This window comes from Arachis hypogaea, chromosome 6 (assembly GCF_003086295.3).
Source record: "Arachis hypogaea cultivar Tifrunner chromosome 6, arahy.Tifrunner.gnm2.J5K5, whole genome shotgun sequence".
NCBI lineage: Eukaryota > Viridiplantae > Streptophyta > Magnoliopsida > Fabales > Fabaceae > Arachis > Arachis hypogaea.
Window position 1 is genome coordinate 104991833 of NC_092041.1, and position 11273 is coordinate 105003105.

General features: G+C 38.1%; 1 protein-coding gene across 1 annotated transcript; it reads left to right on the forward strand.

Moving 5' to 3' along the window:
• The first annotated feature begins 513 nt into the window (after positions 1-513).
• Positions 514-3602, forward strand: LOC112805859 (uncharacterized). The gene is made up of 5 exons (XM_025848184.1): positions 514-1486; positions 1586-1829; positions 2169-2253; positions 2854-2960; positions 3281-3602. Exons 1-5 carry the CDS (start codon positions 514-516, stop codon positions 3600-3602), a joined length of 1731 nt encoding a protein of 576 aa, XP_025703969.1.
• Positions 3603-11273: the final 7671 nt, after the last annotated feature.

Consider the following 11273-nt stretch of genomic DNA (forward strand, 5'->3'; position numbering starts at 1 on the left):
TGGCTGACAAGAGAGGCTAAAAATTATTTTGTTGTTGTTTTATTTAAATTATTTTGTTGTATACTTGTATTTATAATTTTATATTGTAATTTTTAATTTGTGTAGAATTGTGTATTTATAATTTTATACTTGTATTTATAATTTTGTATTTATAATTTTATCTTATTAGTAATAGAGAAATATTTCAAAAGAACCTCATCATTGGAGATTGGATCCCAAAATAATTCATCGACCTCTTCTAATAAAAGGAGGTTTTTAGAATTCGAAGTAGATAATCTTATAGCAGATCCAGGACAACGACCAAAGATTTCAAGTTATCACCCGAATGACAGAGACAAAGTTAGATGTGCATATTTGCAAAAAGGTCCTTGTCAACCAAGGACTCATGATTTTCCGCAAACTGCTTGTGGTTCTTCTTTTCGAAGATTTAATCCTAATTGGTTTGATGACTATGGCAACTGGTTAGAGTATAGTATATCAAAAGATGCTGTTTTTTGTCTTTGTTGTTATCTTATGAAACCTGAGACTGAAGGTGGTGATGCTTTTGTAACTACTGGCTTTTCAAATTGGAAAAAAAAGGAGAGACTACAAATTCATGTTGGGATTCATGATAGCGCTCATAATCAAGTTTGGAGAAAATGTGAAGCACTTATGAGACCAAAACAACACATCACTACTGCTATTGAAAAACAATCTGAGCAAGCTAAAAAGAATTATCAAATTCACTTGACAGCAACAATTGATTGTATTAGATTTCTTTTGCGACAAGGATTGGTCTTTCGTGGTAATGATGAGACAGATGATTCTGTTAACCAAGGAAATTTTTTGGAACTTCTAAACTTTCTTGCGCAACATAATGAAGAGATTGGTTGTGCTTTCAAAAATGCTCGTGGGAATCTTAAATTAATAGCACCCTCAATTCAAAAAGATATTGTAAGAGCTGCTGCAAGGGAAACAACAAAAGTTATTGTAGATGATCTTGGGGATGAATTATTTGCTGTATTGGTTAATGAAGCCCGTGACATTTCTATTAAGGAGCAAATGTCAGTTTGCTTAAGGTATGTGAACAAAGAAGGACAAGTTAGGGAGAATTTTCTTGGTCTTGTTCATGTTTCTAATACTAATGCTTTATCTCTAAAATTAGCATTGGAGTCATTATTAGAAACATATAATTTAAGTTTATCAAGAGTACGTGGACAAGGATATGATGGTGCAAGTAACATGCAAGGAGAATTTAATGGTTTGAAAACTTTGATATTGAAAGAAAATTCTTATGCTTTCTATGTACATTGCTTTGCTCACCAACTTCAGTTAGCTCTTGTAACGGTTGCAAAAAAACAAGTTGAAATTGCTTTGCTTTTTAATTTGTTAACTAATTTGTGCAATGTTGTTGGAGCTTCGTGTAAACGAAGAGATATGCTTCGTGATAGTCAAATGACTAAGACAATTGAAGCACTAAAAAGTGGAGAAATTTCTAGTGGGCGTGGTTTGAATCAAGAAACAGCTTTAAAAAGAGCTGGAGACACTAGATGGGGTTCACACTAAGAAACTATACTTAGATTAATTTCTTTATTTCCTTCTGTAGTTAATGTTCTTGAATATGTTGAGGAAGATGGAAATAATTCAGAACAAAGAGCTGAAGCATGTCATTTATTGAATGTCATTCAATCCTTTGAATTCATTTTCAACTTGCACTTGATGAAAAATATCTTGGGAGTTACTAATGAGTTATCTCAAGCGTTACAAAGGAATGATCAAGACATTGTAAATGCTATGGCATTAGTCAAAGTGTCTAAGCAACGGTTGCAAAATATAAGAGATGATGGCTGGTCTCTTTTACTTGACGAAGTCTCAATGTTTTGTGACAAACATGATATTATTGTTCCAATCATGGATGATATATTTGTGTCACAAGGAAGATCAAGACGCAAAGTTCAAAAGATATCAAATTTTCATCATTTTCAAGTTGAGATATTCTATCAAGTAGTTGATAGACAACTTCAAGAACTCAATAATCGTTTTACAGAGGTGAATACTGAATTGCTTCTTTGCATAGCTTGTTTGAATCCAAGACACTCATTTTTTGCATTTGATAAGGAGAAGTTGATCCAGTTAGCTCAATTCTATCCATTAGAATTTTCTTCCACTCAACTTTTGGCACTTGACAGTCAACTTGAGAACTTCATACTAGATGTGCGTTCTGATGATCAATTCTCAGACTTAAATGGAATTGGTGCTCTTTCTCAGAAGTTGGTTGAGACTCGAAAAAATATTGTTTATCCATTAGTGTTTCTTCTTTTGAAGTTAGCTTTAGTTTTGCCCGTAGCAACTGCATCAGTTGAAAGAACTTTTTCTGCTATGAACATCATAAAGAGTCGACTTTGGAACCGTATGGGAGACGAATTTTTAAATGATTGTTTAGTGACATACATAGAAAGAGAGACATTTGATTGTATTGACAATGAAAAGATTATTCAATATTTTCAAAATATGAAACCTAGAAGAATGGAATTCTAAATTATTTGTTATTATTTTGAATTATTATTTTATTTTAATTTATTGGTTAAATAATTTAAAAAATATTCCTATTTTATAACATTAATTATAAAAATTATTATTATATTATATATATTTTGCCCCACTGAAAAAATTTTCTGGATCCGTCACTACTTGGAGAGGGTCAAAAGGCTGAGAGAGGAGTTCGACGAGGTCACGGTACAACACGTTCCAAGAGAGAGGAACACCGGAGCTAACTTCCTGTCAAAACTGGAAAGCACAAAGCCAGGAACGGGAAACCGATCTCTGATTCAAGGTTTAGTGAAGGAACCAACAGTGACCTTACACATAACACAGGCAGCCGATTACCCTTCATGGATGGATCCAATCATCGATTTCTTGGAAAACGGTAAGCTCCCTGATGACGACAAGATAGCAAAAGCACTAAGGAGAGAAGCGGCCAAGTATACAATAATACAAGGCCAACTATTTAAGAAATGACTGAACCAACCTCTATTGAAGTGCCTACACCCAGACCTGACGAACTACGTATTAAGCGAAGTCCATGAGGGGTGTTGCGGCCACCACATCGGGGGAAAGGCCTTAGCTCGGAAACTCGTCAAGGCCGGCTACTATTGGCCCTCTATGACTATGGATTCCAAAGAGTTCGTGAAGAAATGCAGGATATGCTAGGAGAACGCCAACTTTCACAAAGCGCCGGCGGCTAAACTGAGCTTACTGATGGCCTCCCGACCATTCTCTCAATGGGGAGTTGATCTGTTAGACAGGTTAAATACCCAATTGTTGCCATCGATTACTACACCAAGTGGGTGGAGGCCGAGCCGTTGGCCAGCATATCTTCGGCAAACTGCCGAAAATTCACGTGGAGGCAAGTAATAGCCAGATTTGGAATTCCCGAGATCGTCATCTCGGACAATGGAACACAATTTGCCGATAAGAAGTCCGAAGAATTTCTCGCTGGTTTAGGGATAAAGCAGAAGTTCTCGTCTGTCGAGCACCCCCAAACCAACGGCCAAGTCGAAGCAATGAACAAGGTCATTCTACAAGGTCTTAAAAAACAACTTGACCAGAAGAAGGGAGCCTGAGCAAATGAGCTAGCGTCAGTCCTCTGGTCCTATCGCATGACACAACAGTCATCTACTGGGGAGACGCCCTTCCGACTCACCTATGGGGTTGACGCGTAATACCCGTAGAGATTGGGGAACCGAGCCCATGACTACTCTTGGGAGGAGTTGAGGAAGCCGTGGAAAAGGACTTGGTAGACGAGACTAGAGAAATGGCCCACTTGTCGGAGACGGCGTTGAAACAAAGAATGGCCCTGCGTTACAATGCCAAAGTGCTAAAGAGAGATTTTGAGCCAAACGACCTAGTTTTACGACGCAATGACGTGAGTCTCCGGACACCAGGGGAAGAAAAGTTGGCAGCAAATTGGAAGGTCCGTACAAGATAAAGGAAGTAGTCGGCAGTGGTGCCTATAATATGGAACGGCTGCACGGCAGGGAAGTTCCCAGAACGTGGAACGCGAGAAACCTAAGAAGATTCTACTCCTAGAGGCCGAAGCCCACCCAGCGGGCAGGCGGTTTCCCGATTTAGTAAGACCCGTATTACTTTATGTTCAGATTATTTCCCATTGGTTGTTTATATGAATGACAATTTATTATTATATAATGATTACACTAATTGTTCCTTTCTCGTTTTATACTTTAATGTGCTGTTCACATTATTTTAATCGTTTGATCTGGGAAATTAACCGGTTCAATAACAAAACGGTATCCCGGGACTGATCACCCCAGGAACCACCAAAGTCGCAAATGCTATAGCAAATGGCTACTAAATAAGGCCAAATTTCAAACGCTTAAGCAAAATAGCCACAACTCAGCTTCATTTTTGTCATGACATTGTTTTAGAGTTAAAAGATTATACACAAATGTCTCAATACAGCTTCAAAAAGTCAAAATGGTAGAACAACAAATATTGTCTTACAAACTACCAACAAAACAAGAGTACAAAGAACTCATTTCTTCGGGATATCAACAATCTTGCCATCCTTAATGGTTTTGAAAACATTGACGGCTGAGATGTCAAAGTCGGGAGCCAACAACTTCACTTGAGCCTTGATCGCCTCTTCGGTCGCCATAATAGCATTCCGGTCGTGCTTCACAGTTTCCTTGTACTTTTTCTTGAACTCGGTAGCCTCAGTTTTAGCCGCAGTCATCAACGAGAGGGCATCATCGCGCTCCTTCTCCAGCTCTTTCACCTGACCCTGTGCAGCATTAAGTTGGCCCTCCAAAGTGAGCTTTTGCTCGGTAAGCCGCGCAACCGCTGCGTCGAAAGTCTTGACTTTCTCCTCGGAGGCAGCTAGCTGTGACTGCAGTGACTTCACCTCAACCTTGTATTTTTCGTTGGCTTTGACGGACGATTGAAGCTTATTTTCCAAGGTCCGAGCCACCGCCAAGACGGGCTCCGCCTTCCATGCTATGGCAGCTGCCCGGAGAACGGTGCAGTACACCCACTTAGCTTGAGAAGCAAGATCCCCACCATGGAAGAAGTCTTCCATGCCAGGCAGGAGTTGTGAATCAATAAAGTTCCTGGCATCAAAGTTTTTCTCCATCACCGTGAGGACCCCCTCAGGGCTGGAGGACAGCTTCCTTTTCCTTGGGTTGTCAACAATGACAACCTCAGGTCCTCCACCCTCCACGTCTGCCACTGGTTGGGGACTCGGACCAGTGCTGGTCTTGACCACCTCCCCCTGGGTGGGCTGGGACTGCGCCTCAACGGTGGGCGAAGGCGATGCCTCATTGGAATGGGTGGCAGAACTATCGTCGCCGCCTTCAAGGAGAAAAGTGTTAAACAAAGCGTCAAGACCAACTTGCTCGCCAACCATTGATACTGAAACAAAATACGGAAGCTCGTTAGTCATTAAACCGGTTGAGTAAACAAAGGATAATAATAAACACGAGTATATGACTAGACGACCACTCACATATATAACCCCTTGCCATTTCGCGGTCACCCATAAGAAGGTGTGGGTTGACATTATTCCTACCAAAAATGGCCAGTAGGATGTCGGCAATCTTTTTATTTTGAGAGGTCAGACCTTTATACATCACCTTCGAGAATGCATTGGCCCCTACCTCAAAGCTCCATTAGGTCGGGATGCAGCGTTCCCCCTCCAAAGTCAGCCAGAAGGGATGCCGGCCTTCGACAAGGCGAACCTTAAAGTATTTATCTTTAAAGCTGTGATAGGAATCCTCGAACAGACCAAAGATCCTCTGACCTTGGGCTGACCAAAACGACATGAATCCCTTCTTGGCTCTTCCCTCCTTGGAAGGATTTGTTAGGACCAAAAGAAATAAGAAGACTTCCACTGAGGTCGGTAGCTCTAAAAACTCACAAACCATCTCGAAACAATGGATAGAGGCCCAGCTGTTCAAATGTAGTTGAGATGGTGCTACATCACATCGGTTAAGCAGCGCCATTTGGAAGGGAAAGAAAGGAATGCGAATCCCCAAGTTGGTGAACATCGCCTTGTACATCCAGATCCAATCGGCAACCCGGGGAGTGTTTAGGTTTAGATGGAATATCCATTCCTGGTCAGCGAGAACAAACATCTCATAGTTAGCTTCCTCAAGGCCTCCCCCGCAGAGGTAGTCAGCTTGTCGGAACTCCGTAAGTTACTCCAAGGTCATCTGATTGGGGTTGTCCCTCACGTCCGAGGTCACCCAAGCATATCAGTCGTAGGGTGCTCTCGCGACGGGGCGTTGGGCCATATCTACAGTGGGGGCACCACTCAGAGTTAGTCTATGAGGTCAGAAAACCGGTACTAACACCAGAGACTACAGTTTGCCTATCCAGTATCTACATTTAAGCAAGGGCTAAATCTACAGTCAAAACGAAACCTAAAAAACCAAAAACTTGGAATGGTTACCCCATAATGACTACCTAATATTGGCACGATCCCAACATGCAACCCAAAATAAGCAATACAGGCATGAAGCAAAGCACAAGAAAACAACATAAATGCAAAATGAAATAAGAAGCAAGAACGAAGGAGGAAACTCATCGAAAGAGTGATGATCAAGAGGAACTAGGAAAATCTCAGGGAAATAGGCTGCACAGAAGCACACTCAGAGCGATGAACTTCAGAAAAGATTAGAGAAAATGAAGGAAATATGGCAACAGTGGGGAGTCAGAAACGGAAACGCAAAAGGTGAAAGAAAACTGAAATGGAAACTAACGCCTAGAAGCGCGAAAGGCAGGGGCAAGGTAGAATTTTCACGCAGGGTTCAAATCCGCTATTAAAGAGCATTAAATGCTCAACACAAAGAACAAGGCGACGCAGGATGCTCCTTCGAAGCGACGAGCCTCACTCGCGCGTAGGGGGCACGTCCCTAGCACGATTAACGGCAAACCGACCAAGTGACGACACACGTAAGGGAGAACAGAACGCGCCAACAACGGCGCTCACGGCCATAATTGATGCGTTGGGGGCACTATTCCGGCCCAGCCCAGCTGGTGCATTGTTTGGCCCGAGCCGGTGTACGGAACGACCCGACTTGAGCGGCCGACTCAGCGGGCTTCATACGTCTAGATTGCGACTCGGACACCTACTCCTTGGCATCCAGCCACGTGACAGTTGGGAGAGGAAACTTCCAAGAAAGGGACCTCTCCTGTGGGACCCGCTCTACTAACAGAGTATATATGGGGAGGGCCCTACCCCTCCCCCACGGTACGTCACTATCTCCACACACTTACTGCCATTCGTACAAACTCTGACTTGAGCGTCGGAGTGTCATTGCAGGTGTCTCCCCCTTTTTCGTACCGCAATAGCTCGGGATGTCGTGAAACCTCAGCCCTCACTTACCAGAGACCCGGTCCCAAGCCGGCTCCCACCATCACCCTCAGAGCATCATCGACCCGTCCGGGACCCGAAGTACCGAACAACTACTTACTTCTTTTAATTCTCACTTTCATTCAGAAATGAGAAAAAAATAAGATGCACACTATGAGATCAATTTACAATCCTTGATCATCTATGTGATCACCAAGCAACCGAATACATAATTTATTCTCTAATTTATAAAATTTAACAAATATATTGGTAAGCATATTGGTTTCACATTTATTTATATATTTTATTTATTTATGTTATATTTGTAATTATATTATAACTATTTTATTAATATATTTTTTAAAAAAATATTGTTCGTGGTAGCACATGGTGTATTAAATAAATTAAATGATAAAAACATGTAGCTATTTTCTTTTTTAATCAAGATTTAATAAAATACTGTAATTTAGACTTGCAATAAGAAATATATTAATAGTAAGTGGAGAAAAAAAATGTAATATCATATCAAAGAAATTTTTTTAAATCATAATTATAATTTATGATTGAAATTATAATTTAAATATTTTAAACGGAATAATTTTATTTAGAAAATTCATAATTCAAACATAATTCTTATATACTTAATAGCTACCTTCGAGTTAATACATATATTTAATACCATATTTAAAAAAAATGAACAATACACATCATATTACTTATTTATTAATTAAATTATTATAATTTAAATTAATTTTAATAAAATAATTTAAAATTATAATTTTAATCTTATCACGTGCATAACACGGATTATTACACTTGTATAATATTAAATTTCAGTCTCTCAATCTCTGTACTAATACCTCAAAACAAATATTACCTTAGAATACAAAATTTACTAACAAGTAATTTGGCATGTATTGCCTGTGGAATAAAACAATTTTAGTACACAAGGCTTGCTAAATTGTAGTAGAGATGATTTCGATTATGCTGCCTGCAAAAGTAGTACAAAAATTATACAATTTTACAAGCAGTGACCGCAAAATTGATACAAACTACAGTCTAACTCGTCCTGATTATACCAGATGATCAATATTTGTTAACCATTCACACTTTTTTTTTTACACAAAAGTAAGTTCAACAAATAAATATAATTGTTATTGTTTATGCGAATACAGCCATTATTATGCATAATTGGTTGTTGCTTTTCCTAATTGACATTAGCAGTCTTATTCATGTTAACATAAGAATGTTCGGAATTAAACACAAAAAAATGGTTCATTTCTTTTGAAGCTCCAAGGACACACTGGTTACAGTCCAACCACACAATACAAGGCCCAACACTAAACAGATTACATATAGCATCTATTCCTAGTCAATCCATACTTCGATACCACTTCACCATGATAAACTCGTATGGAATCAGAATGGATTCATGGACAAAGTATCGTACAGATCCAACCAAGTGAGGAGCCTGACTTTATTATCAACAAATTTAAAATTATAAAAAATGCTTAAAGAGAAAGAAAAACACCTTGACATGCATTAGGCGCCATAGTGTCGATTATGTCGTTCTTGTTTATATAATTTGTTTTATATTTAAATTTTATAATAGTTAGTAGATAAGCGCATACTATTATAGTAGTTTACAAAACAAGCTAAATATTATTGTATTGTAGGAACCAAAATTGAAATAAAAGGGTTGGATAAAATATTCAAATTGATCTTTAAAAAATTTTAGATCGGATGTTTTGTTTTTTATTCTCTATAAATTTTCTAGAATTACTACCGTCGAACTCGTTGGTCCCTTCATCGTTTTCAAGGGGACAAATTTTAGAATGATTTTTTTATCTAATTATCGTATAATAAAATTTTGTCCAACATAAATATTAAAAATTTGATTAAAATGACAAAGGAACTAATTGTCCGATAAGAATAATTTTCGAAAACTGTTAGTGAATACAAATTTATTGGAGACCAAGTATCCGATTTGAAATTTCTTAAAAACCAATTTGGATATTTACTCAAATTTATTGCAATCATGACTATAAGGGAATAGAATAATCAATCTTTGATAAAATAAATAAATAAATGAATAAAATACAATACACCAATATGGGAACAGGGGAGCTATATATTTTTTTTTTGCCAAACCCACTGATCATATATTCATAGGATTTTTTATTTTAATAAATTAAATAAATATAATAATTATCGAAATAAATAATTTAAAAAATTATTACCAAAATCCGTTTCCTGTCTTATCTCGTTTACAAAATAATTTTGCCCGTATCTCGTTTATAGTGTAAACGAGATAAGCATGTGAACGCGACACGGTAAATGAGATACGTGTATTTGTAAATATAAAAATATATTTTTTGAAAATAATAAAAATATTAATAATATCAATAATATTAATAATCCAAATTTTTAGCATGCAATTAGTACTTAAAAAAATTGGTAAAAGAAATTAAAATAAATATGTTTTGATCAATTAATACTCAAAAAGAGTACATAAAAAATTTTAGATTAAATTATGATCCAATTGGATTGATTTAAATTTAGAAAATAAAAAATTCACACATGTTTAAGTTTTATGTTGAGATAAATATGTTAATTATAAAAATTAAAAGATAGAAAGTGTGAAGAAGATGCACAACAAATAAAGTAGGAAAAGAATGGGCACATTGCAAAAGTAGTGCAGACGTAGCACTTTTGAAAAACAAAGTCGAAAACTTGGTAATTGGTATGCTATTTGCATTTTTTTTCAAACAAACAACAAACAAACAACAACAAAGCCTTGTCCCACTAAGTGGGTCGGCTACATGAATCAAACGACGTCATTGTGCTCTGTCATGTATCATGTCTACAGAGAGACCGTTTACATGTAGATCTCGTTTGACCACCTCATGGATGGTCTTCTTAGGTCTTCCTCTGCCTTTCGCCCTTTGTCCATCTTCTATCTCATCCACCCTCCTGACTGGATGTTCTATCGGTCTTCTTCTCACATATTCAAACCACCTGAGACGCGATTCAACCATCTTTTCCACAATAGGTGCTACTCCAACTCTCTCCCTTATATCTTCATTCCTTATTTTATCCAATCGCGTATGACCACTCATCCATCTCAACATCTTCATCTCTGCCACACTCAGCTTATGTTCGTGCTCCCTTTTAGCCGCCCAACACTCCGTACCATACAGCATAGCCGGTCTTATAGCGGTGCGATAGAATTTACCTTTAAGTTTTAAAGGCACTTTTTTGTCGCATATAAAACCAGATGCACTCCGCCATTTTGACCAACCTGCTTGGATACTATGATTTACATCATGTTCAATCTCTCCATTGTCCTGTATGATGCACCCAAGATACTTAAAACTTTTAACTTTTCGTAGGGTGTTCTCTCCAATTTTCACCTCTATATTGGAGTTTTCCCTTCTTAGACTGAACTTACATTCCATACATCTTCATCTCTGCCACACTCAGCTTATGTTCGTGCTCCCCTTTAGCCGCCCAACACTCCGTACCATACAGCATAGCCGGTCTTATAGCGGTGCGATAGAATTTACCTTTAAGTTTTAAAGGCACTTTTTTGTCGCATATAAAACAAGATGCACTCCGCCATTTTGACCAACCTGCTTGGATCCTATGATTTACATCATGTTCAATCTCTCCATTGTCCTGTATGATGCACCCAAGATACTTAAAACTTTTAACTTTTCGTAGGGTGTTCTCTCCAATTTTCACCTCTATATTGGAGTTTTCCCTTCTTAGACTGAACTTACATTCCATATATTCCGTCTTGCTACGGCTTATGCGCAGACCATACATTTTTGTTATGAACATTGGATATTAGTCAAAATAATGGGCACATTGCATTTGCGGGTACAAGAGTAGAGTAATTGAACAAACGCTGACAATACCGGAA